This window comes from Penicillium cataractarum (genome assembly GCF_028827025.1).
Source record: "Penicillium cataractarum strain IBT 29864 chromosome Unknown utg000001l, whole genome shotgun sequence".
NCBI lineage: Eukaryota > Fungi > Ascomycota > Eurotiomycetes > Eurotiales > Aspergillaceae > Penicillium > Penicillium cataractarum.
The window spans coordinates 1,864,787-1,889,025 of NW_026622737.1; the positions used below are offsets into that span (position 1 = coordinate 1,864,787).

Consider the following 24,239-nt stretch of genomic DNA (forward strand, 5'->3'; position numbering starts at 1 on the left):
CATCTTATCATATGCCAACCATGCATTGGATCGGCTGACTCCACAACTTTAATGTTCAAATAATACATATCGACGCATGGGTCAAAACGAATCTACGAATACACACGGGTGGATCTACGGAGAATTTGACCATTGATCATCGGCGTGGTGTTGTTTTATGACGTGTTTTTCTAGCCTGATGCGATGGGCTTACCCACGGATACCATATATCATCGTACCTTGATAATTCAATAATGATACTTTTAATGATTCCTCATCTCTACGTTAGTTGCCTCGCTACATGCTCATGGGAGTACAACTTTCTGCATACAGACTCGCGCACCTCTTAAGTGTTTCCCTTCGAGGCTGCTTCAAGACTGTCTAATACCAAATCAGCTTGTCAGAATGTTTCATTCACTCAAAATTTTCAACAATGGCCGCCCATATGACAAACGAGTCGCCGCAAACAAAAGCAAAATGCCTCCAAAGGACAGAAACACCCCTCCCAAATCATAAAGAAGAAAGGAGAGGTCCGAACAAGACAGGGAAATGCAGAGCTTAGAAAGGAGAGAACAAAAGAAAAATAACCTTCAACCCCCACAATACAAAGGTTGATCAACCTAGGTCCATGCCATCAAATTCTCCAGTCAACTGGAAGGGCCCCCCTGCCTGCTCATGGTACCCCAAAACCTCTGCGTACATAATAGTCTTCCATACATCGGCTGGAAGATCTGCTTCAAGGAATGACCAGTCAAATGATTGTGGAGCCTCGGGTTCGTCATCCGGGTCATGGTATGGAGCAAGATATGGGGATTCCAAAGCGTCGACCGCGGAACAGCGTTTCTCTGGATCGAATTGGAGTAGTTTATCCAACAGGCTGATGGCTAATGGATGGGAATTAGCAATTACCCATAAGAGTAAAAGGAAACAGGAATGGATGAATACCTTTTCTACTCGCGGTAGGGATAAGCGTAGCCAACGATTTCCGAGACCGCTTCGGAAGGGACCTGATAAAATTCAAAGTCTGATGGGGAAACAAGTCAACAAACAATTTTCGATAAAGATGAAGGTAGGATCACTCACATTTTGACTCGTCACGTTTGCAACGACGTTATCTGGTGGATTTCCCAGAAGCTGCGTAATAACACAGAACTGATCGATATGGTTTTTCCCCAAGAAGAGCGGTCGACCCATCATCATTTCGGCAAAGATACACCCAGCACTCCAGATATCCACTTTCTCGTTGTATCGTCTCCACGTGAGCATGATCTCTGGTGCTCGGTAGTATCTAGTTGAGACGTAACCTGTCATCTGTAATTCTTGCACGCGGGCTAAGCCAAAGTCACAGATTTTTAGATCGCAATTTTCGTTGACTAGGATGTTGCTTGGTTTGAGATCGCGGTGGACTACACCGGCGGAATGTACATATTTGAGGCCTCGCTATTAAAGCTTAGTCATGGTAATTGAGTGTATAGGGGGTAGTGAATAATTACCATGATTTGATATAAAAAGTATTGCGTAAATTGATTGCCAACCTTTTTCGTTTTCAAGAGAGTGTGCAGATCTGTCGCCATGAGATCGGTGACGAGATAACTTTTAAGCTATTAGATCGATTCCTTAGAAAGAAGGTCAGATTATGCTTACATTTCTTCAGATGGAGAAATAAAAATGTCGTTTAAGTGAATGATCTGGATACCTGTCAATATTCGATTATCTAGGAAAGCTACTGAGTGACACACGTTATCATGCTGGAGTTGTTTCAATAGTTTGACCTCGCGGAACATATGTTTTGCAATGTTGTCTGTCTTGAATGGCTCGCAGAGCTTCTTTACAGCGACGGTCTGGTGTTTAATCTGGTCTCTTGCGGAGCTAAACCGAGCAATTAGTATCAGACAGTAATTCAGTTGAGGTGACCACCATACCAGACAAGTCCAGAGATACCCATTCCGACAGGCTCCAGATGTTGATATCTGCGGCAAAAATTTTAGAATTAACCCAAGTTGAATTCGTAGAATTGATCATACCTTTCTGTTGTCTCAAACAGAGTACCCATTATGTTCCTCTGGGTGAATTGGGCCATCTCTTGCCCAGGGGCAGGTGTGTTGCATAATGATTTAGACATGATAAATGTCGAGGACATTCGGGAAATGAATAACTCTTCCTATCGTAACTATAGAGTTGTAAGTGTGGCTAGTGTTCTGCTTCGATGTTTAAGCATTAAAAAAAAGGATAGAGTAGGGGATATGACGCTGTTATATCAAAGATGCATATGCATAGATCCATGGCATCTACATTCTACCTGTGGCTTATGGCTTGTGGCAAGGCCTCTATGTGACATCAGTGGCTGGTACATGGGAGACCAGAATGATAGCACAGTTCAGAAGCTCTAAATTATTAATAAATCCTCTCAAGCTTGAGTTCTCCGGCCCCACATGATTGGCCGATCATTGTGATGCGATTGGTCGGCCGTTTCTTCCATACAATCGACGAGCCGCAGTCTCCATCCATAGTTTCTGTCCAACCCGATAGAGTCCGGAGATGGAGATAGCTTCCTCCGAGCGCCATGATTGGAGGTTAGCCATAGCGCCAATGATGACGCGGCTGTCGCTTTCGTTTGCGGGGTTTCCCATTTCGACCGTCAGGCCAACTGAGTCATAAGGCTACCTTTTTGATTGGTGGGCACATTGACCCGGGATAATTGAAAGATGCCTGATGTTCCACGACCCTGTTGGAAACTCCGCGGATTTAGAATGCGATGTTTGGTTTGAGCTGCATCATGCGTGGAAGTTTGAATCCAATTCAAGGTACTCGTAGTAGGTTGCTATAGCTTTGAGGAAAGTATGACATCAACGCAGTCGTGTCACGTTCATCATGGATTCGATAAAGCTCGCCTTAATACATAGTCGGCATGAGGTACATGTACATGAGCCTAGAGATGGACTAGCTATAAGGCCGGCAGATCAAGAAAACTCTCAAACATCGTGTCAGGACATTCCCCATATCCAATAACACCTGCTGGAAGTGTAACTGGGTGTTCCGGCTGCCCTGGTTCCTCCAGGACCGACCCGTCGGACCACGTACTTGATGAAAAGGCCGGCGAGGGGCATTTCAACTGCCCTGAGCTGCTTTCAAGGACGGCCTGCGTCATTTTTACCAGCTGGTTGTTGATGCTTTGATGTTCGCATTGGGCGTGTTCAAAGATCATGTTTTTGAGGTACCACAGTTCATCCTTCAATAGACCCACTTCAGATAGCAAGGAATCGCGTTTCGCTGTTTCGGTGCTCAACAGGCTCTCCATCCTTGCGTGCTCTTTCTTCTTCTTCATTCGGCATTTGTTGGCGGAAATGCGATTCCGCTCAAGGTGCTTGGCTCTTTCTGGGCTGATGTCCTCATTTTGTTTTCTGGACTTCGTCGAGGACCGACGAGTTCGCTGAACTGGCTGTGCTGGTTGTGCGGGCTCTAGGTTTGGAGCTGGAATATTGGACATCTTGGGAAGCTGTTTTTCAAATGGGGTTCTAAGGAGACCATCCTTCTCATATTGCGACGGAGTGAAAGGGGACAGCCATGGTAGTTCCGTACTCGGTGTAGTTGGCTGCAGTGTTTGTAGCGGAGAACGGTTGATAGACCCATCCAGGGCAATGCCGGAATTGGAAGGGTAGAGTAATGTTGCCATTTCTGGTAGACAGCTGATGGTAGATATAATCTGTCGAGATCCAAGCTATAGGACAAGGAGAGAGGTTCCAAAAGACAAGGAAGAGTCTAGGACTTTGTATTCTTTTATATATGTCCAGGATGTTAAAGTAGATGAAATACAACGAGACACCATGACACGCGGATAGCGGAGACGATCGTTCCTGTGTATGACGATTATTATCCATAGCCAAGGCACGTTATGGACGAGGCTGGCTTGATTTGAAGCATAAATTGGCAAACGAATGCCAGGGTCTTGCCACCCCACTTCCACCCGCTGTAGCAGCGGATGCCTCAGCCGTTTGAAACCCAAACCCAATCAGGATTTATGATGAAAGGGATCTTCCGATCCGTTCGCGCTCAGCCATTATCCTGACTGGCGGGAATTTTAAGCGGCATCTGGTCCAAAGTACGTGTTTAGGTTCTTTTGCTAAAGAAGACCGTGCTAGGAATATATTTGTAACTCGTTCCAGGACCAATGATCCCATGGGCTTGAATCTACAAAGGTACCTGACACAATCACGAATCGGTATCTCATTGGCAGACCCTTCAAGGTACCGGGCGCGGGGAAGTCACGGCAGAGAGTTGGTCTCCTGGTCGGGGATTACGAGTACTGCTGGGTGGCAAACTAAATCCCGTCAGGTGCATACATTTTTGATAAGGCACGGGAACAATCATCCCAGTAGTATAGGATACATATAAAGGATACGTCCATATTGAGCTCTAGGAGCAAGGATCGAGACTTGTTTGTGATCGTATCCCCATGCTAGGACCATAGAGATCAAAGCTCCATTGATCGTATCAGGGACAAACTATGAAGGATCGCTTACCCTAGAACGAAGGTGATCTTCCATGCATGACTCGGAATTTTCAGCCGGCGAGCAGAAAAATCCCGGTCCTAACAAAGAGGTTAGAGGGAAGTTGATACCTATCACATTCGAATGTTGAAATTTCCGGGCTAAACTGAGGTATGTGGATTCTGGTCAATGGACGGGGATACCCTTCGCTAGAGCAGGACCCTAGGAATATACAACGGGGTATCCAGGTGCGACTGTGAGTAAAAAAAAACAACTAAAGTCTCCCGCCTTTACAAATTGAAGTTTGGGTTGATTTCATCTTCTTTCTAGCCACATTTTCGTTTGGTGTTCAACCAACTGGTCTCGGGGTCTCGGGGATTTCTAATCCCCGAGAGATTACCTGATCTACAATCGCTTTGTGCTTGCGTCGGATTTTACTACCACCCGAGCATCAATATCTGTATGGGGATGAGCCATGATGGGTGCAATTGAGCCCCAAAAAGAGTTCATTATGGATCATCGTCAAAATCCGCAAAAGGGGCGAAGAGGTAAAAGCCTAAACCCGATGGTGAGTATAAAAAGCCTCGATACCGCGGTGTGTAAGTCGATGATTCCCGGCTATATCCTTCATCTTTTATTGAATCTTTCTTGAAATATATACGTTGCTGGACTGGCTATTCTTTATAGCCCTTGAAGATTTACTATTGAAAGTGTTCCAAACCCGTGAAAGCCATATAGCCATCCTATGTCCAGTTCAAAGCCTGCACCGATCGCCATCATTGGCGGTGGCCCCTGCGGACTTACATTTGCGCGCCTCCTAGAATGCGCGGGCATAGACTACGTCGTATTTGAGCGGGATGCGTCGTCAGTCCCAGAGCCGGGCTTTCAGGGTGGCACCCTGGACATCCATGGTCAAACAGGACAGGAAGCACTGCGACGCGCTGGTCTACACGACGAATTCGAAAGGCTTGCTCGACGTGATGCGACGAGTATGCTTGTCCAAAACTACAAGGGTGATTTCTGCATGAAATTTGGCGAAAAACGCGATGCGCCTGAGATCGATCGCCTCCAGTTGCGGCAGATACTCCTGGACTCTCTCCCATCGCATCGGGTTCGCTGGGGCAAGGCGCTATCTTCCATTGAGCGTGACACGCACCAAGAAGAGTTGAGCGCCAAAGACGTCGTCCTGCGCTTTGCAGATGGCTCGACAGAGACTGGATTCCGGCTTGTTGTCGGTGCCGATGGCGCTTTGAGTAAAGTGCGACAACTGGTAAGTAGAAACCTTGCCATGATCTCTTTAAGACGAATGCTAATTGTATCAAGATCACGCCTGCAACTCCTGAATATGCAGGAATCATGTTCATCGAGGGCCGACTATCCCTCGACAATCCACGGTACCATGCTGCACGCGAGACGGTCGGCGCAGGAAACTCCATCGCTATGAGCGCCAACGCCATTCTTTGCGTGCAGCAAATGTCCGACCGCTCATACCGTGTCTACATGGGTATTAAGGGCCCGCAAGAGCTCACTCGATCCGGTGGTGAGCTGGATGTAGCGAACATTGAAAAGACTCGTGCCGCGCTCCTTGCATCTACTGGCTTCTATGATGGCTGGGCAGAGCACCTCCGTGACTTTGTCGCCCATGCGGAGGGCCCCTGGCGCGTTTGGCCTTGGTGCAGACTCAAGCCGGAATTGCTGTTGCCAAAGGCTGACGATGCTTCTCACGATGGCACCCAGAACCAAGATGCATGGAAGCGCTCTCCGGGTGTTGCGATCATGGGAGATGCTGCGCATGCTGCCTCGCCCAATGGCGAGGGCGTCAATCAAGCCATGTATGATGCATTGCAATTGTTTGAGAGTATATCTGCTGAGATAGGTGACAAGCAGGAAGGGGAGTTTGACGAAATAGCCGATGCTGCGGCGCTGGACCGAGCGATCGCTACCTACGAGGCTGAGATGCTCCCTCGCGGTCGCGACCATATTGAGGATGGCATGAATGTGGAGAACATGTTCTTCGGCGAGAACGCAGCCCAAGCCCTCATTGAGAATTTCAAGTTGATGAAGCCGGAGGGTTCTAAGCCGCCGATGGAGCCTTGATCTGTTATTTTCCAGGTGGATAAAATCAACATGTCGAAGATGGGACTATGAAAGGAGTTTTTTGTCGGGCACTCAGCTCCAAATCTTCTGTCTGTGAAGATCCAATCATGTAATTAGATATAGAACAAATTCGATTGCAATATGGGAAATTTCAGCCCCTCTCATCATCATTGTAGAAACATAACTGTATTCTTGACTTTGACGCTCCGAGGCCCAAGCACGTCCTCAAAATAGATATTGATACGGAAAAGGGGCCTAGGGCAAAAATGCGCCTCTCTTTGCCCGGCAGTTGAATCTTGGCGCAGACACGCGAGGCACTAGCTACGAGGCGCAGCGGGCGTGCATGGCGGCACGTATCGTGTTTAGTGGATGAACTCCCCGTAAGGCTCACAAGTGGGGGATTAACAGCGCCCGGGGATTATCGTGGCTCGACTAATTACATAGCCAGCTTGTGAACAGCCACAAAGACTACTGCTATTTCGTTTGATAGGTACTCTTATTCCCGATCAGATATGGTTAACTAGTAGGCTAAGATTCCGCCCCCACAGATATCAGCCTCACGATATGAGCCCCAGGATCAATCATAGAAATCGAAGACATGGCCAACAATCAAATATTTAACAGCTAATTTCCTTTCTTCGACTGATTCACTTATTCCTCGTTTTCAAACCTATCTTACTAGAGCGTGCCTTTACAGTCAACGCTCAACATCCGATTACTATTCAAAACCCCTTCATCGACGAATAGTGTGGTCTGTACTTGGACCACGCTATTGGATTTGCACATCGAAGATGTTCACAAAACGATACAGCAAAACGGTAGACTGGAGTGAGACGTACCGTGCTGGATCTCTGGGGGAATGGAGATCTCTTTACGAAGTCAGGGCTGCATTCGATTTTCTCCTAGTCATCGTCTTGCTAGGATTCCTCATCGCTGCGATCTTGATTCGTAAACGTGGAATGAAACGCGGCATCGTTCTTTTCGTACCACTGGTTATGTCTCTTATAGCATACACACTGTGAGTTAATCCAGGAACAAGCCATCCCCACCCACCATTTTGACCAGTTCGATGCTCATGAACTCGTCATTGTTTAGATCCAATTTCTTCTCCGCCATCATCGATTGCATTTACCTCACCGACGCAACGGTCAAACTAGCCATCGAGCTCGTCTTCATTCTAGAAGATTTTACAGACCTCTTTGCACTATGCACGATAATGTACCTCCTTTACTGGATAATCAACCACTTCCAAATGCGGTCCACCGGTCGAGTGTCAGACGGCTTGCACCTATTCCACGGGATAATCTTCGGCCTGCTGGGCGTTATTTGTGTCGTGGAACTCGCGTTATATATCGGTTACACCGTGACGACATACGAATATTCAAAGTGGTCAGTACCCTGGCACTGGGTCCAATGTACTCGACGACTCGCATTCTTCGTCGCGTCGTTAGAAATTGTGATCTGGGCTTTCTGCTTGGTGGTTCGAACATCCAGGAATGACAGGCAGGCAAAGGTATGTCAAACTCCCAGCTCATCGTCTAGTTGTGACCCGGCTAATCCGTTTCTTCTATATTAGCCAACCGCGCTAGTCTTTCTCCTTGCGAGCTTCGGCTTTTTCGCCATGAACGTGATGTGGGCGATTATCACTATTCAATGGGACATCATCGTATATCTGGGATACATCAGAACACACCCGCGATGGATCTACTACTTCCAGATCGTCTTCCCATATCTTTGCATGGTGGTCATTTATCTCGGGATGCTTTTGAGCTGCAAACAGCTAGCCAGTCTCGAGGGGGTCGACGGCTTTGACATCCAGACACCCAGAGTCTACCCTACGACAACATACCAGAATCCCTACACGAACTCCTTGGATGTGGAGTCAAGACCAATGGTCAGGGATCCTTCTCAAGAGCTCTTGGGGGCTGGATCGCGGCCGATTCATGAGGCAGGCGTGGACCACAGGTTCCGTCTGTGAAAGCCATCGCGCAGCTAGAATATGACGAGGTCGCGTGCTAGATTTGAGAGGAATGAGTGATGATTTTGATACCCTGGTTTTGATAGATGTGAAGCAGTTTTCTATGATAATGTACAATAGTCTAACATGGATATTAAGCGTTTGAAATGACAAGAATCACCTAGCAATCTGCTCGTCGATGTAGCGTCTCATAGTCTCGAATTCAGATTTCCCTGTCTTCTAGAAGTAAGCATCACATTAATATGGAATTCTGGAGCAAAGTAGACATACCGAGATTAGATAGCGTATGTGAGACTACCAAGGTCTGCGTTAGCACTCGTTTATCCCGGAAGCTAGGGGCTAGGGCTACCTACTAAATCCGAAACATCACGATTCCGCTCGAATTCGTGCCGAGCATATGAGCGCAGCTCATCTCTTGTCGGAGAAGGCGGGGCTTCTAATTGTATAATCAGAATCAGATACGCTGGTTAGGGTGAAAGGGTACCAAGTTGGGGGCCATCATACTGTGCAATGCTCTCACAATCTCACGCCATAGTGATAGTACCCTTTGCCTTTGGATAAACTGTACCGGTTCTTAGCCTCAATTGCCACTCGCTGCGGCAATGTATCACGTTCTACTTACATGATCTAGACTGACTGCTGGCTTCTTCAGTTTTGAGGGCTGGGTGCGGGAAATGGCCGCAAGGAGGCTCAGTGATTGGCGCATGACGGTAAGGTTATATCATGTCAGACGGTTCCAGGTGATGCGAGCCCTTCGAAGGACTAGATGTACATCTGATGTATGCGCGAGGCTTGTATGTCAATGAAGGCGGTCGAGTCTGAGCGTCTCTCACGTCCGATATTATACGGTCACGTGACTCTTATGGGGAGTGGCAAAGAGAAGAGTCGAAAATTAACTATTGGGCATGGTGATTGAAAAGTAGTTAAATTGCAGTAAGATTTAAGATGTAAGAAAAATTCGTTATATTTTTGTATATCAGTCCATTTTCGCTGGATATTTCCCAAATTTCAAGTCCAATCCATCACAATACACGAGGGAAGCTTATGCCTGCAGAGGCTCCCCCATACCGCCAAAAGTGACGCTCTTAATGGTCATAAACTCATCAATACCATACTTGCTGCCCTCACGACCGAAACCACTCTGTTTGACACCACCGAACGGCGAGGCAACATCACTGATCAGGCCGGTGTTGACACCAACCATGCCAACCTCCAGGGCTTCGGCAATGCGGAAGATACGGCGCACGTTACCACTGAAGAAGTAGCCAGCCAGACCAACCTCGGCCTTGTTAGCAAGCTCAACAACCTCCTTCTCGGTCTCGAAGGGGAAGAGACCGGCCACGGGACCGAAGGTCTCCTCCGAGGCGATGAGCATATCCTTGCTCATACCGGTCAAAACGGTAGGCTCGTAGAAGTTGGGGCCCAGAGCGGACGCCTTCTGGCCACCAATGACGACCTTGGCGCCCTTGGAGGTTGCGTCTTGAACGTGCTCGTGGGCCTTGGCGGCCGCACGCTCGTGAATGACGGGACCGTGGGTGATGCCCTCCCCGAAGCCAGCTCCGAGCTTGAAGTCCTTGACCTTGGCGACGAAGCGCTTGGCAAATTCATCGTAGACGCCCTTCTGCACGTAGATCCGGTTCGCGCAGACACAAGTCTGACCGGAGCTACGGAACTTGGAGGCGATAGCGCCGTTCACGGCAGCATCGAGATCCTCGACGTCGTCGAAGACGATGAAAGGAGCGTTACCGCCCAGCTCCCAGGACACCTTCTTAATGGTAGAGGAACACTGCTTCATGAGCAGACGGCCGACGTTCGTCGAGCCAGTGAAGGAGACCTTGCGAACCTCCGGGTGGGTAGTAATAAGCTCACCGACCGCGGGAGTGTTCTTGGAGGCAGTGACAATGTTAACAACACCCTTGGGGATACCCGCACGGTGGGCGAGCTCAGCCAGAGCGTTGGCAGTAAAGGGGGTCTCGCAAGGAGACTTGGCGACAACAGTGCAGCCAGCCGCCAGGGCCGGGCCGATCTTGCGGGTGATCATCGCAGCAGGGAAGTTCCACGGGGTAATCAGACCGCAGACACCAACGGGCTGCTTAAGGGTCATCACCCGGTTGCCCGGTACTGTGGCCGGAATAGTATCACCGTAGGTACGAGGCGCCTCCTCGCTGAACCACTCAAAGAAGCTGGCGGCATAGTTGACCTCACCCTTGGCGTCGGCGAATGGCTTGCCGTTCTCCCAAGTGATCAACTTGGCCAAGTCCTCTGCATTATCCACCATGAGCTGGTACCACCGGCGCAACATGCGCGCACGCTCGCGGGCCAGGGTTGTGCGGAAAGAAGGGAACGCCTCGGAAGCGGCCTGGATGGCCTTCTCAACGTCGGCGGTATCGAGCTCAGGGCAAGTTCCAATGAGCTCACCAGTGGCAGGGTCTGCACAAAGAGAAAAGATATCAGCATCCATGACTTGTTGCCAGTCTTCCCATTGATTCGGTCCTCACCGTGAACCTCGAAGGTCTGGCCCGACTGGGCACCAACCCACTCGCCATTGATATAACATTTCTCAATGAAGAGAGATTTATCTTTCAACTACAACCAAAAAAAGTTAGAGCCTATCACAAACGTGTCTGACACCTCCAAATATAACAAGCAACGTACCTCAGGGCGGTTGTGTCCCATAGTGTATAGTCTCTTCGCAGCGGGCGCGGAAGGAATGGCAAAAGGGTATCGCGGACGGGGTCGCAGCAATTGGCGAGCGACAGGATGGACGATGCGGTCCATTATGAAGGGGATCCGAGGGCCGCGGGGATAAAGAGGGACAGGACTAATAGTACAAGACGAGAAGAAGCCGCGGAGCAGATCGGTCAGATGTGCGGGGAGGGGGATTTGGAGAAGGCTTTAAAGGAGCTCGGTCGTTCGCGGAGGGATTGTTCTCGTGCTGGAAGCTGTGGCGCTTGACGGTGATTGCTCTTTGGGCCCGAGAAGCACCGAGGATGGAGTTCACACCGATGTGTCAAGAATTGAACTTGGGGGAGCTCAGAAGGGAAGCTGGATGCTAAGCGGGGGGGCTGATTGCGGATTTGGGAGAATTGACGGTTGATGTCATTCCTGAGGCGAACTGGTTTCCTTCCCTTTTGTAAACCGATGATGCTAACTAGACTGTTTTCGAGATTCTCAATTCTCCCTTTTTTTTTTTCTTAATATTTGCATTTTTGTATCTCATTTATATGTTCTTTTTGATCTGATCAATTGACTTAATGGCCTGTATAGTCTCGAAGTTCGCCGGAAAGCTCTCCACTTTTTGGCAATGGAATTTCATAAATTACCCCAGCCGGTATTATGGACCAATAGGTAGCTTTTATCGATACAATCTCGGTATTATACACCAATCAGATATGGCAGAGAGTCCCCCGGCTTCAGATAGTGTAACGATAATACCGTTATTTTCTCCAACACACCCTTAGTATGGAGAAACTACTGTGTATACATCCAGCTAGGAAGGACCAGCCGAAGTGGAGTTGGTGAATATTCAGAACCGAGAACACATCTCGAACACAGCAAATGTCTGAGCCTTAGAGAATCAATATTGGATATCATAATTAAATACAAGAAAATATATCATCGCTAGTCAATCTCAATCAATTCAACCCCTCCAGCCGTACTCTGAGATCGAGATCGCTCACGATCACTCGGTGTATACCCAGGATGCACCCGTTTCATATGCAAATTTAGATTCCACGTCCGCGAGAACCCATTCGTATGCCGCGAACATCGTTTGATAGGGCAGACAAGATCGGCTTTACGATGTTCGCCTTTGCCTCTGGGCGCTTGTAGCAATTGTTGCGCTTGTGATGCTTGAGGTGGCGGGGGTTGGCTCTCGGAATCAACATGATTCTCAAGAGTAGGAACAGGAACAGAGTTTGGTATCTCGACCGCGACAGTCGAGGCTATCGGAGCGGCAGCCGAAGTAGAGCGATGTCGTCGTGATTGAGATTGCGACCGTGACCGTACCCTAGGTTTGGATTTGCGCTTACGAGGTGATGGTCCTGGAACAGGAGCTGGGCCTGGTGGTGGGCTCAGCCGCTCTGGTTCAGGCAGGATCTCTGCGTCGGATTCGCTTTCACAGTACTCCCATTCCAAGCCAGATCGAGAGGATTCCTGCAGACGAGGGATTTTTTGGAATCGGCCCTCGTGGAAGGTCCGGAATGTCATGTCTTGTTCAAAGAGGTCGGCACATCGTTTCGAAGCACGCATCACCGCTGAATCTGGGAGTCCCATCATAGCAGCAAGGCCCATGACCTCGCTCCAGTCGCGCAGACCGAGCCTGTATTTCATGGAAAGATCACTGCTGCCTCGAGAGGTACGAGACCGTCCCCTAGATCGAGAAGTACTGCGCACATTTCCCTCCTGAGTACTTGCTGCAGTAGACGATCGCATGCTTCTAGAGCGATGGCTTGACGTTTGTGAATGAGTTGAATGCCGACGAACCCGTTTACGGCCGCGTGACCGGCTTCTGCTCCCACTCGCTGGTCTGGATCGCGATCGGGATGTCTCGTCGTAGTCCGTATCGTCTATTTCGCCTTCGGAGTCGCTGCCGGAGTCGTCGTCGTGGAAGCGACTCTTCACAGAATGATGCAGTCCCATTAAAAGGCGGTCCACCTCTGTGATAACATTTCGAGATAGCGGACGTAGTTGTTGTCTCGATGCACCGTCATCGGCTTGGACAACTGGTTGAAGCGGCACTGCATCTGGACGAGGATCTTCATCCTTCTCGTCGTCGTAATCCTTCATATCTTCATCTTTCATACCGTCGGGGTCATCCTCCCTCCTCACACGATTGCTCTTCACCTCTTCCAGGTCCCGTTCGCGTGCCATAAAAGTTTCCTTGGCATGTTTCATCATAGTTGCAATGATAGACTCTTCAAGAGCTGAGCTAGGACGCAAATCAGGCGGCATCCGTATTGAATCAGGTCCATCAAGCTGCCGGTGGATTGTCTCATCCGGGCGCGGTACATAAGTAGCAGGCCTCGGCCAAGCAACCCAGCGTCTGGGAGGGAAGATTCGCTCTTGCCCATCAGGTCCCTGGGGATCTTGAGGCGCGCCCTGAGCCTGATTGCGTTGAGTGCGAGTGGTATAAGCATTGTATAGATGAGCCGCGAGGTCTCTAGCTCGGTTGGTGACTATTCCTTCATAGGCTCCCCGTTCATCTGCAGTAAGCCGTCTGTACGTAGACCGGGGCCCATCCCAGCGATTCGGACGCTCCGCGTGAGCAGGCAGATCAAGGCCACGATCAAGTACATATGTCGTAGCCACTGGTGCAGATCTTATCTCCACAGGCGAGGATGGCAACATCGGCTGTTTGCCCTTCCACTGGGGACCGGAGTCTGATTCCGGCTGTCTCTGGCCACCATCTTCATCCTTGCCTCTGTCGTCTCCTCGAAAGCTGTCTCCATCAGATCCGTAATAGGCGTCCAACGGTCTCTCGCGCAAGATCACGCCAAAGTCATCTTCTTCACTCTCGACCTCACCCACATTCATGGAGCTAGAGACATTTTCCTGCTCGGTAATGACATCCAGTCCGCTCGGACCACCGAATAGTGATCCTCGAGACCTCCGGATAGGCTCCGGCAGAGAAGATGGCGGTGGATCAGCATCGCTGCTAGGGCCGCCAAATATTGAGTTATATGGCTGTGCTGATTGTGGTGGGTAGAACTGAGATGATGACGGTTGCTGATTATCTGAAAATGAGGACATGCCTCGGAAACTTCGATGGGTTTTGTATGATACACCAGGGTCGGAGCCTGTTCATATCACGTTGAGAGTGTTTTCCAGTTCAGATATTGCTTTCTGGGATGTTGAAAATAATCAAGCATCACGTTATATCGCTCCTTCTGTTATAATATGAAAATCGGATCATTTGTGTCTGAGTTTGCTGATGACTTGAGGCATGAAGGCATCAAAAATTTGGCCGAGCGGAGCAACACCATTATGTCACGTGATATTGAACTTTTGAGATATCAGACAGAGACAACTATTACAATGAAACATCATTTATGATTTGATACCGATTGAATGACTACGGCCAGGAGAATATTGTGATGAAACGATTAAATTCGATGACATAAATTTTTAGACATGCATATACAGGGGACTATCCCATCCGCAAACGCCGAGAAAAAGAAAGACTCTTCACAGTTTTGACACGGCCTGGCTCAGCTCTATTTTTGGCCGTTCTTCTCACCCTTCTCGAGCTTGCGACGCTTCGAGCGGAGCTTGGCAGCCTCGTCCGACGTCTTCTTGTTCGAGTACATCATCTTCTCCAGCAGCTTGCGCTTCTTGCGACTCATCATCATCTTCTGGCGCTCGAGCTCCTCGTCCTCCTGGCGCTTCTTAGCAGCCAGCTTCTTGGACTTGGCAGACTTCTTCTTGGCGGACTCGTCAGCAGCACCGGCGGAAGTGAAGGGCAGACCAGCAGCCTCAGCCTCAAGCTCGCGCTGGTGCTGGTTGCGAGCAGCCTCGTCGTCATCGTCAGACTCGGAAGCGGCCTCGTCCTCGACGCCGGGGAACTCCTCCTCTTCATCTTCCTCTTCACTCTCGCTTTCATCGTCATCGGTTCCAGCGACGTCCATGCCACCATCGACAGACTCGTCCTCGGACTCCTCGGCGGCAGCGGTGGGCTTCGCAACAGCGGCGGGCTCATCCTCCATCTCCTCGTCGCTGTCCTCGGCTTCGTCGTCATCCTCGGCCATCTCAGCCTCACCCTCCTCTTCCTGCTCAGCCAAGCTGGCACGCGGGTCGTAACCACCGCGAGAAGCCTTGACCCAGGGGCTTAAGTGAGGGGGGAGAGTGGCGCCGGGGCCGTAAAGATCGGCACGGAGCAGCTTGCCGTCGTTGACACAGTCCCAGACCCACTGGGGCTGAACGTATGTGCGTCCGGGAATCCGAGTGCCAGGCTTGACCTTGGGAGTAGTACCCTCGGCCGCGGCGGGAATGGCGGGAAGAGAGCCCTCGGGAAGCTGGGGACGATCGACGATCTGGTGAGTGATGCGCGGGTCGGTCTCGTCGTGAGTGAAAGCACCGTCACCAAGCACGGCGTCCCAACCAACACGCTTGCAGCCGAAAGCGCGCAGAATGAACTCGAGAGGAGCCTTGGGGGCCTCACGGGAGATGTAGAAGGTGAAGGGGGCGAAGAGAGCACCGGCCTCGTTGCCGCTCATGTCGGGCTGGGGCAGGGTGTCGGCCTCGGGGGCGGCGGGTTCGAAACGGTCAATGGCATCGGTCGACTCCTCGGTGGTGTCTGCCATCGGCTCATCTGTCGTCTGATCCAGGCCAGCGGACTTGATAACCTTGTCCACCTTGGCTTGGACCTCCTTCGAAACCTCCTTGTTAGAACTTTCAATGGCCTTGGGCTTGCTGGACTCGATCGCCTTGGGGGCCTCAGTCAAGTTGCGACCCTCGAGGGTGAAGGCAGCCAGCTCAGCGCCGTTCTCGTCACTCCGGGTGTCGAACTTCGGGGGGTATCTCAATCCGATCGAGGAGTACAGGCGGAAGTTGACGAAGCCCAGCAGGGTGGTATAGAAATCGACAAAGGTGGCCATGATACGGTAGTCAACGTCGCCATTGACACGCTGAACGAACCGGTAGGGCACCAGCCACATGATATCTTGGCCCTGGATGGTGGCCTGGTAGTAGATACCCTTGATGGAAAGGAAAGTCTTGCGCAGCGAGTTGGTGGTAATCAGGTAGTGCTGGAACTCGTGGCAGAGGCGTTGGCAGAGCGCAATGGTCTTGTGGGGGACATGGTCGGTGGAGGGGAGGGTGGCAAACAGGAAGAGCAAAGACAGGGCATCGTCGAGGTCGCGAAGAGCGTCGATGAAAGTCGGGTAGCGCTCCTTGATGACATGGTCAAGGGTGAGTTTAGGAGCGTGGTTCTTCTCGAGGCGCGCAGCATCGCTGACTTCACCACGACCCAGGGAACGAGCGATCTTCTTGGCAAGAGCCTTCTGGTCACGGAACTTGTTGAGCAGGGGCTCGTGGAGCAGATACTGGATGTCCTTGGTGTAGTAGAAGGTGGTGTTGGGGGTGGAAGTCTTGGAGGCCTTCTTCTTGTTGCGGGGCTCACGGGGATAGATTCCTATTGATTGCGCACACGATTAGGATCGCAGAACATCCGAGAAGGATTAAAGAATGGTCTTACCCTTGAAAATGCAAAGGCGACGGAAATCAGGCAGAGAAATCTGAAGTTTGCGCACGGCCTGGGTACGGGTGATATAGTTTTTGGCCTGGCCAGAGGTGCCTGGTTAAAAGAGAATTAGCAAATTTTCAGTCGATCCAGCAATTCCCAAAGCATACCCTTCTTCTTAATCTTCGCCATGGTGAAATCTGTTGGAGTCCTATAACGGGAAAGCCAAACAGTCGCTGATAAGAAGAAGAAAATTTCTCGATAACTTTTTTTCGACAAGACCAAGCCGGGTGGCCCGTGCACGACGGCCGTCCGTGGTTGCTCCGCCTTTCGTCGGCGGCTTTAAGGGACAGCTGGAACATTAGAAACAACAGATTGAACATACAGCATTGCCAGCAGCTCGATTCCACCCGCCTTTCTATCATGGCGGTGGACCGACGGAAGGTAGCTGTCTTTGGGGCGGCCTTTGTGCTGCGACTGCTTCTCATTTGTCTCTTCCCATCTTTGCCCGACTTACTTACTGGCCGAGTCGAGGTGTCCACCCCGGTCAACAGCTTCAAGCGACGTATGTGATATGGAATGGTCCAATTGTGCTATGTTCACATGAGCTAATCCTATATCGTAGTACAAGAAGGCCTGTACCTCTATACGCGCAATGTATCACCGTACGATGGCGGTGTCTTCCACCAAGTGAGCAGATCAACATCGATCCATCTACGCCGGACCCCTCGATTAACCACCGGCTGTCTAGGCACCCCTCCTCCTCCCTCTTTTCTCCCTCCTGCCCGACGTCAATAGCAATCCGATCCCTACGGCTATATTCTATTTCCTTGTCGATCTAGTGAACGCGCATGCACTGGCGACCATCTCCGAGTCGGGCCAGTCGGTCCAGAGCCGATTACACTCTGCCATGCGGAAGCATATTCGGTGGGACGGGACTTCAGTGGCAGCATGGTATGGAGTACTTGAATAACCCCCCGATATAGACATATTACTGACTGTCAATTTAGGTTTTTGTTCAACCCTTTCACGATTGCAACATGCTTGGCGCGGTCAACCAGCGTGTTTACCACGTCGGGAATCCTGCTCGCGGTCTCGAATGCCGTCAGTGGTAATACTTTGAACGCGATGCTTGCTCTCGGCTTGGCATCCTATCTTTCCATGTATCCCGCTCTGTTGTTCGTCCCGCTAGCCCTGCTCTGCTACGATCAGCGAGCCCAAAAGTCCGCCCAGGCGCCCAGTTCTGGGCTGTTCATCTTGCAGCACGGCGCCATTCTGTCTGGTAGCATTGCTGGACTACTCGGACTCTCCATCCTCATCACTGGCAACTTCTGGGAATTCATGTCGGCCACCTATGGCTTCCACCTGCTGGTCCCTGACTTGACCCCCAACGTCGGCCTGTGGTGGTACTTTTTCATCGAGATGTTCGACTCATTCCGCGAGTTCTTCCTTGGGGTATTCTGGCTTCACCTGGCCAGCTATGTTGGCGGATTGACGGCGAGGCTCCGGCGACAACCGCTCTTCATTATCACCTCGCTCCTGGGTGTCTTTGCCGTGTTCAAGCCCTACCCCAGCATCTCAGATGCTTCGCTCTATTTTGCGTTGCTGCCATTATATCGGCATCTTTTCCCATGTGAGTATCCAAGTATCGCGAACAACCTCTAACGCAGCCCTCCTAACTCTTAAATAGTGATGCGGTACACTTTCTTTGCCATTTCGGCTCTTCTATACTCGAGTCTTTTGGGACCTGCCTTCTACCACCTCTGGATCTACGCTGGATCCGGCAACGCCAACTTTTTCTACGCCATTACTCTCGTGTGGAGTCTAGGACTATCCATCCTTCTGGCGGATAGCATCTTTGCTGCACTCAGAGACGAGTGGGAGCAAGATCACCCCGAACGCAAGGGCCAGGAAGTAAAACAAGTCTAATGTATATTGATCATAGCATTTTCATCACTGCATGAGTTTCCTTCTTTTCTAGAAACAGCAAAAAAGACATAATAACCAGATTCTCAATCCTTCAAACGCTTGGACAAAATCAAATAATCAAACTCCTTGATCGTCCCATTCCTCAACCTCCGCGGTTGCGGCGAATACTCATCCACCTCATAACCACCCTTTTCATAAAACCTCCTAGCCATCGTATTGCACTTGAAAACCGTCAACATCGCCTTCTCCAACCCGACCAGCCGACCAATCTCCTCCATCCGGGTCATCAACAACACGCCAAGGCCCCGGCCCCGAGCCCTCGGCGACAAATGAATCTCGTAGCAATAAACCACCTCTTTCCCATCCTCGTAAGTGACCATAAACGACAAGAACCCGAGTACATTCGGGTTCTCCCCGAGTCCCGATAGCGAGCTCGGCTTGTCGGATTCGGCAGGGTCATCGCGTTGCGACGCATCCGATGTGAGTCCCGCGTCACCCCGCAGAATAAGATACTTCATGTCGGGGAGTTTCATTTCTTTGCGCTTCTTGGGACGGGACCAGCCTGCGCCTGAGGCAGCGTAGTCCGCGCCAGAGGTGAATTCCACTAGATCCAGACATGCGTCCAGATCATCGCGGGAGATTGTTGCTGCGGAATACACGTCTAGCTGTGTTTCAGCTGCGGGAGATGTCTTCTTCTCAGGTGCTGCAGTTTCGCCATCTTGCTGGGTCGCTGTGGCGAGCGGCGACACGTAGCGTGAAGTGAATTCTTCGATGGTGAGTGCGTTGGTACGCTCAACCAGCGGTAAGCCTACGCGGATTTCGGATTAGCACGCGTCGGATTGATAAATCGGGTCAACGGATTCGGAGGGTAGAGAGGGTTCATCTCATTAGAAGATAGTGTGACGATGAATATCTATCCGAACGTTTCAGAGCGTAGAACTACTATTTACTTACTTTTGGCGGCAGCCGAGACGCGTCCGGTGGGGGTTTCCAGTGACCGACGTGCCTTCTTGACCTTGGTGATTCGGCCCTCTTTCGTTGCCGGCATGATCGAAAGGTGAAGATATAATCGTACAAGAACCGATGACTCCGGTATAGTTGTATTTCTCGAGGAGCAGGATTGTCCCAATGGGAAGTATGGAGGAGGAATCAACGCGGGTCAGGTTAGAGTTTGGAGGTGTACGCCCATTTCCGTTCCTACGGCTGGATGTATCTATAGTTACGTGAGATCCTGGACTATATTTACTCGCGCAAGCCTTCCTTTTGTGACCTGTATCAACTGACCAATTTCTCCTGTGACATTATGATTAAGTTCATTGGTTGCCTTTGATTCCAGATAGGTACTCCAACCTTGGAATGTCCCTGTGGAAGGAATAGTGCGGCTATATATACCATCTATTCTGGCTAGTGTACGACATGGAAGGACTATTGATTTCCATCTTTGGCTCAAAGATTTCATTATCGTAAAACGGCCTATCTTACGAGCTCTCACGCAACTTTGCAGCATGCTCCTCAGCACGTCGCTCAGCTTCAGCAGCTCCCAACTCGCCAAAGACGTCCACACCCCAGCGGAAGGGATAGTTGTACCGCTCGTTGCGGTCCAGCTTGTTGAGGGCGTCAAATTCAGCATCCGGGATAACGAAATCTGGAATAAGCATGTTATTTACTGAAATTCTTGACTTGGCCCGATTGGTTCTTTGAAATGACTTACCCTGGAAGTTACTCTCAATCCGAGAAGGTGTAACACTCTTGGGCAGAACCGCAGAGCCTCGCTGGACAGCCCATGAGACTAGTAGCATGGCAGGGTCTTTGTTTAGCTTTTTAGCGATTTCCACCACGGTCGGGTCATCGACAACACTGTCGATCCAGAAAGATTAGCATGAAACGAAGGTGATTCCAGAGGGACAGCATTCGTACCGTGGCAAGTTGTAGATGTTGTTTCCAAGTGGGCTGTAAGCAATAGGAAGAATGTTCTATAGATAGATAATGAGTCAGTAATCCCTCACGAAGCGCAGAACGAGATATAATAGCCTTACGTTCTCCTTCAAAAAGTCAAACAATTGAGGCTGCAGTAGATAAGGGTGGGCCTCGATCTGGTTTGCCGCAGGAGGAATCTTGGCTGTCTTGAGCAACGCCTGCGTCGCCTCGACGGTGAAATTGCTGATTCCGATGCTGCGGATCTTACCAGCCTCGACAAATTTCTCCAGCACGGCCCACGTATCGGCGACCGGGATATCGGCAATACGGAATCGCTTCGTCACCGGGTCGATCGGGGTGAGGGTCTCGTTGGTATGATCGAAAGCGACGGGCCAGTGGATCTGAAAGAAGTAGTTAGCCGACAGCCCGAACGGTTGAATCCGATCTGCAAATATACCAGGTAAAGGTCAAGATAGTCGGTCTGGAGGTCACTCAGTGTCTTGTTGAGGGCTTCTTCAATGTGGTCTGGGTGGTGATGGGTGTTCCAGAGCTTGCTGGTGATCTATACATGACCGTAATAGCGATTAGCGATCTAGAAATTCTGCGTTGTCTTCAAAATTACAAGTACCAACGTACAAAGATCTCTTCGCGGGGCACACCCGATTTCTTCCATCCATTTCCTACTTCGTTTTCATTCTGGTAACATGCCGCAGCGTCTATATGACGGTAGCCCTTGCGAAGAGCAACCTCGACCGCGTTCTCGACTTCGTGAGGCTTGGACAGCTATGGCGCATATAGTTCTTAGTTCAAGAGTTCGTAGCCGGGGAGAAGGATCACCTACCCAAGTGCCGAGACCAACAGCGGGAATCTCGTAGCCCGAGTTCAGCTTGAAAGTGCGTCCAAGAGACATATTCAATATTCAAAGAGTTTAAGAGTGAATCAAGTGTGACAAGTTTGAGGTTATAATTCAAAAGACAAAATGTAAACAGAGACCAGGGGCCTATTTATTGCTCCCCTCACGCTGTGACTTTACCCCTCCCCCTCCACGCTAATCGGAGATCGCATTGCGCAAGACACAGACTGCCACGCAGTGCACCGATCTCGTGCTTACCATGAATCCGTCCTTGGTAGTCATGGGTCTAGTGGATGCTTGGGAGGATGAGCGATATTAGCTTTGGATGGCATAATTGCCGGGCCCACAGGACTAGGAACGGAACTTGATTAAAGTTGCGCATGAAAAGGTACTTTAACAATTTTTAATTTCTATTTTAAGTATAAAGATGGGAGATTTACCCGCACATTTACAAGGTTCCTATATTCGTGAACTTGCTCCTGTAATTGTTCTGCGATCCTGACTTGACTCAAGGTACACAGTGCAGCGGGGCTCCACAGGTTTGAAACCCAGAGAACAAACTTCAAAATCATCTCGTCAGCAACGAGTTGAACAATTAAATGAAGAATGGTCCCTGAGAAAAGAATCTGAATTAAATCCAAACTGGACTTTCATGGCAAAGGAAGAGAAACATACATTGATGGACCGTTTCTCGAGTTTGTTGATTCAAATATCCGAACTGCCACTTACGGAATGTGGCTTGACTGACTCGACGTCTTTATTTAACCACAACAACCAATCGTCTCACGGGCCTAATTCCAAAGCTTAATAAGTTTAACTGGAACACTACTCTTCAATTTCTTGTGGATAGAATTGATTCGAACTTTGAGAATGTACTCTCTCTAGAAGTACTGGTCAGTTTCGGGGCTTGGAACGCAGATTCAACCGATTCACTCTTTTTTTTTTTTCGTAACATCAATTCTTGGCCTTCAAATCGTTGGAAAGGCCTATTTGTCAGCTCCTGTGTAGTGTCCATTTGTCTCCGAACAGGGGATCTAACCAACCCCGACCGACAGCAGGGACAGGGGCCAAACGGCGACTCGTTTCGTGATTTGTTCTTTTTCGTGCCGTCATGAAATGTGGAGTCGACAGGGTTTCTACGTCAAGATGCGACGATCATATAAAGTGCCCCACCATTCTACGACTTTCATGGACTATCAAGAATGTTAACAAGGGCTATAGTGTTGTAAATAAGCTCAAGTCACAGCTTCGCAATGTCGACCATGAAGCAATGGATTGTCGAGGGAAAGGACAAGGACTTCGACGGCCTGGTCTATCAGGATGCGCCGGTGCCGAGAGTCGGCGAGAGCGAGGTGCTGGTGAAGCTTCAAGCTGTGTCGCTAAACTACCGTGACTTGGTCATTCCAAAGGTACAAGATCTGCTCAATTGCGATACGTGATCACACTACCGAAAAGGAACCCTGTTCTGACGTCCAATTGCTGTATAATAGGGCAAATACTTGTTACCGTGTAACTTCCCCATTGTCCCTGCTTCCGACGGAGCTGGAGAGGTTGTCGAGGTCGGTTCTAATGTTACCGAGTTCAAGAAGGGAGATAAGGTGGCGACTCTGTTCAATCAGGGACACCAGTACGGTGAGATTGATATTCCCGCGACACACACTAGCTTGGGTGGGGAGATTAATGGTGCTCTGCGTGAATATGGCGTCTTTAACGAAAAGGGTCTCGTGAAGGCTGCCAGGAACCTCACCCCTCAAGAAAATAGCACTCTATCTTGTGCTGCTCTCACGAGTTGGAATGCTTTATACGGTCTGAAGCCATTGAAGCCTGGTCAGACTGTCCTTGTCCAAGGAACCGGCGGTGTCAGCATATTCGGCTTGCAGGTACGATGTTGACAGGTTATGAATATAGCCCTATTTCTAACCACTGCCTGTGTGATAGTTTGCGAAAGCAGCCGGTGCAACCGTGATCGCGACCACATCCTCCGACCAGAAGGGCGAGAAGCTCAAAAAGCTCGGTGCCGACCATGTTATCAATTATAAGACCGACCCCAACTGGGGCGAAACCGCTCGCAAGCTCACCCCGGATAGCGTGGGAGTGGATCATATTATTGAAGTTGGTGGACCTGGAACCATGCGCCAGAGCTTCAACTGCATCAAGTATGAGGGTGTCATCAGCGTGATTGGGTTTTTGGCAGGCGTCAAGGCCCAAGACCAACCTGCCATCTTGGACACGCTGAGCAACCTTTGCATAGTCCGTGGTGTATATGTGGGTAGCAAGGCCCTTATGCAAGAAATGATTCGCGCGATCGAGGCCAACGATATCCACCCAGTTGTGGATGAGAAGGTTTTCACTCTTGCGCAGGCCCGGAAGGCCTATGAGTATATGGTAAGTAAGATTGATGGCACTTCTTTCCTTATCATATTTAACCGAATGGCATAGTGGGCACAAAAACATTTTGGAAAGTTGACCATTAAGATCAACTAAACCGCGGTTGGAACTCGTCGCTTTTCGCGTTAGACAGGGAGACTGGCTAGATGGGGTATTTATATAGTCCGTATAGATAATTCCCATGCAGTGCCTCAATAACCACCAAAAGATACCGAGACATTTTCTGTAGATTTTTGGTGATCTCGAGAAAACGGGAGGGAGATGGTAGAGTGCCAATTAGAGATAACAAACAAGGTTAACCAGAGCTTCCCCGCCTTCTCGTATATGCCATCATCATAGCCCCCACTCACCGACAAGCTACTTGTCCCATATTCTCCTGGAGACGTCTTTCCCTGACTAAATTGTTTCATCTCTTGGAAATTACAAATTACA

The 24,239-nt window shown here is 49.9% G+C and overlaps 12 protein-coding genes across 12 annotated transcripts; 4 read left to right on the plus strand and 8 right to left on the minus strand.

Moving 5' to 3' along the window:
• Nucleotides 1-594: 594 nt before the first annotated feature.
• On the minus strand, nt 595-2,119 carry N7496_000641 (uncharacterized protein; the record flags this gene model as incomplete). Its single annotated transcript, XM_056693572.1, has 8 exons — nt 595-863; nt 925-1,003; nt 1,063-1,419; nt 1,473-1,572; nt 1,624-1,667; nt 1,719-1,848; nt 1,902-1,949; nt 2,004-2,119. 8 exons carry the CDS (start codon nt 2,117-2,119, stop codon nt 595-597), a joined length of 1,143 nt encoding a protein of 380 aa, XP_056560301.1.
• An 804-nt stretch (nt 2,120-2,923) lies between these two features.
• On the minus strand, nt 2,924-3,652 carry N7496_000642 (bZIP transcription factor; the record flags this gene model as incomplete). The annotated part of the gene is made up of 1 exon (XM_056693573.1): nt 2,924-3,652. One exon carries the CDS (start codon nt 3,650-3,652, stop codon nt 2,924-2,926), a length of 729 nt encoding a protein of 242 aa, XP_056560302.1.
• Nucleotides 3,653-5,211: 1,559 nt separating this feature from the next.
• Nucleotides 5,212-6,563, plus strand: N7496_000643 (FAD-dependent oxidoreductase; the record flags this gene model as incomplete). The annotated part of the gene is made up of 2 exons (XM_056693574.1): nt 5,212-5,736; nt 5,790-6,563. The coding sequence occupies 2 exons, from the start codon at nt 5,212-5,214 to the stop codon at nt 6,561-6,563; spliced, it is 1,299 nt and encodes a 432-aa protein (XP_056560303.1).
• A 791-nt stretch (nt 6,564-7,354) lies between these two features.
• On the plus strand, nt 7,355-8,541 carry N7496_000644 (uncharacterized protein; the record flags this gene model as incomplete). The annotated part of the gene is made up of 3 exons (XM_056693575.1): nt 7,355-7,581; nt 7,659-8,076; nt 8,140-8,541. The coding sequence occupies 3 exons, from the start codon at nt 7,355-7,357 to the stop codon at nt 8,539-8,541; spliced, it is 1,047 nt and encodes a 348-aa protein (XP_056560304.1).
• Nucleotides 8,542-8,873: 332 nt separating this feature from the next.
• N7496_000645 (LYR motif-containing protein 2) lies at nt 8,874-9,247 on the minus strand (the record flags this gene model as incomplete). The annotated part of the gene is made up of 3 exons (XM_056693576.1): nt 8,874-8,977; nt 9,046-9,103; nt 9,164-9,247. 3 exons carry the CDS (start codon nt 9,245-9,247, stop codon nt 8,874-8,876), a joined length of 246 nt encoding a protein of 81 aa, XP_056560305.1.
• A 336-nt stretch (nt 9,248-9,583) lies between these two features.
• On the minus strand, nt 9,584-11,319 carry N7496_000646 (NAD-dependent succinate-semialdehyde dehydrogenase; the record flags this gene model as incomplete). Its single annotated transcript, XM_056693577.1, has 3 exons — nt 9,584-10,971; nt 11,040-11,127; nt 11,197-11,319. The coding sequence occupies 3 exons, from the start codon at nt 11,317-11,319 to the stop codon at nt 9,584-9,586; spliced, it is 1,599 nt and encodes a 532-aa protein (XP_056560306.1).
• An 843-nt stretch (nt 11,320-12,162) lies between these two features.
• N7496_000647 (uncharacterized protein) lies at nt 12,163-14,292 on the minus strand (the record flags this gene model as incomplete). Its single annotated transcript, XM_056693578.1, has 1 exon — nt 12,163-14,292. The coding sequence occupies one exon, from the start codon at nt 14,290-14,292 to the stop codon at nt 12,163-12,165; it is 2,130 nt and encodes a 709-aa protein (XP_056560307.1).
• Nucleotides 14,293-14,756: 464 nt separating this feature from the next.
• On the minus strand, nt 14,757-16,912 carry nop7 (mRNA-binding ribosome synthesis protein NOP7; the record flags this gene model as incomplete). The annotated part of the gene is made up of 3 exons (XM_056693579.1): nt 14,757-16,672; nt 16,736-16,834; nt 16,891-16,912. 3 exons carry the CDS (start codon nt 16,910-16,912, stop codon nt 14,757-14,759), a joined length of 2,037 nt encoding a protein of 678 aa, XP_056560308.1.
• Nucleotides 16,913-17,143: 231 nt separating this feature from the next.
• On the plus strand, nt 17,144-18,649 carry N7496_000649 (GPI-anchored transamidase subunit GAB1; the record flags this gene model as incomplete). The annotated part of the gene is made up of 5 exons (XM_056693580.1): nt 17,144-17,285; nt 17,346-17,410; nt 17,472-17,674; nt 17,731-18,353; nt 18,411-18,649. 5 exons carry the CDS (start codon nt 17,144-17,146, stop codon nt 18,647-18,649), a joined length of 1,272 nt encoding a protein of 423 aa, XP_056560309.1.
• Nucleotides 18,650-18,732: 83 nt separating this feature from the next.
• Nucleotides 18,733-19,697, minus strand: N7496_000650 (N-terminal L-serine N(alpha)-acetyltransferase NAT4; the record flags this gene model as incomplete). The annotated part of the gene is made up of 2 exons (XM_056693581.1): nt 18,733-19,457; nt 19,604-19,697. 2 exons carry the CDS (start codon nt 19,695-19,697, stop codon nt 18,733-18,735), a joined length of 819 nt encoding a protein of 272 aa, XP_056560310.1.
• A 436-nt stretch (nt 19,698-20,133) lies between these two features.
• Nucleotides 20,134-21,476, minus strand: N7496_000651 (uncharacterized protein; the record flags this gene model as incomplete). The annotated part of the gene is made up of 7 exons (XM_056693582.1): nt 20,134-20,294; nt 20,361-20,506; nt 20,567-20,622; nt 20,686-20,967; nt 21,024-21,128; nt 21,203-21,349; nt 21,408-21,476. Coding segments are annotated over 7 exons (966 nt in total), but the record flags the coding sequence as incomplete, so codon positions are not given.
• A 1,196-nt stretch (nt 21,477-22,672) lies between these two features.
• Nucleotides 22,673-23,903, plus strand: N7496_000652 (zinc-dependent alcohol dehydrogenase family protein; the record flags this gene model as incomplete). The annotated part of the gene is made up of 4 exons (XM_056693583.1): nt 22,673-22,828; nt 22,910-23,299; nt 23,358-23,804; nt 23,859-23,903. 4 exons carry the CDS (start codon nt 22,673-22,675, stop codon nt 23,901-23,903), a joined length of 1,038 nt encoding a protein of 345 aa, XP_056560312.1.
• Between the last annotated feature and the right edge of the window lie 336 nt (nt 23,904-24,239).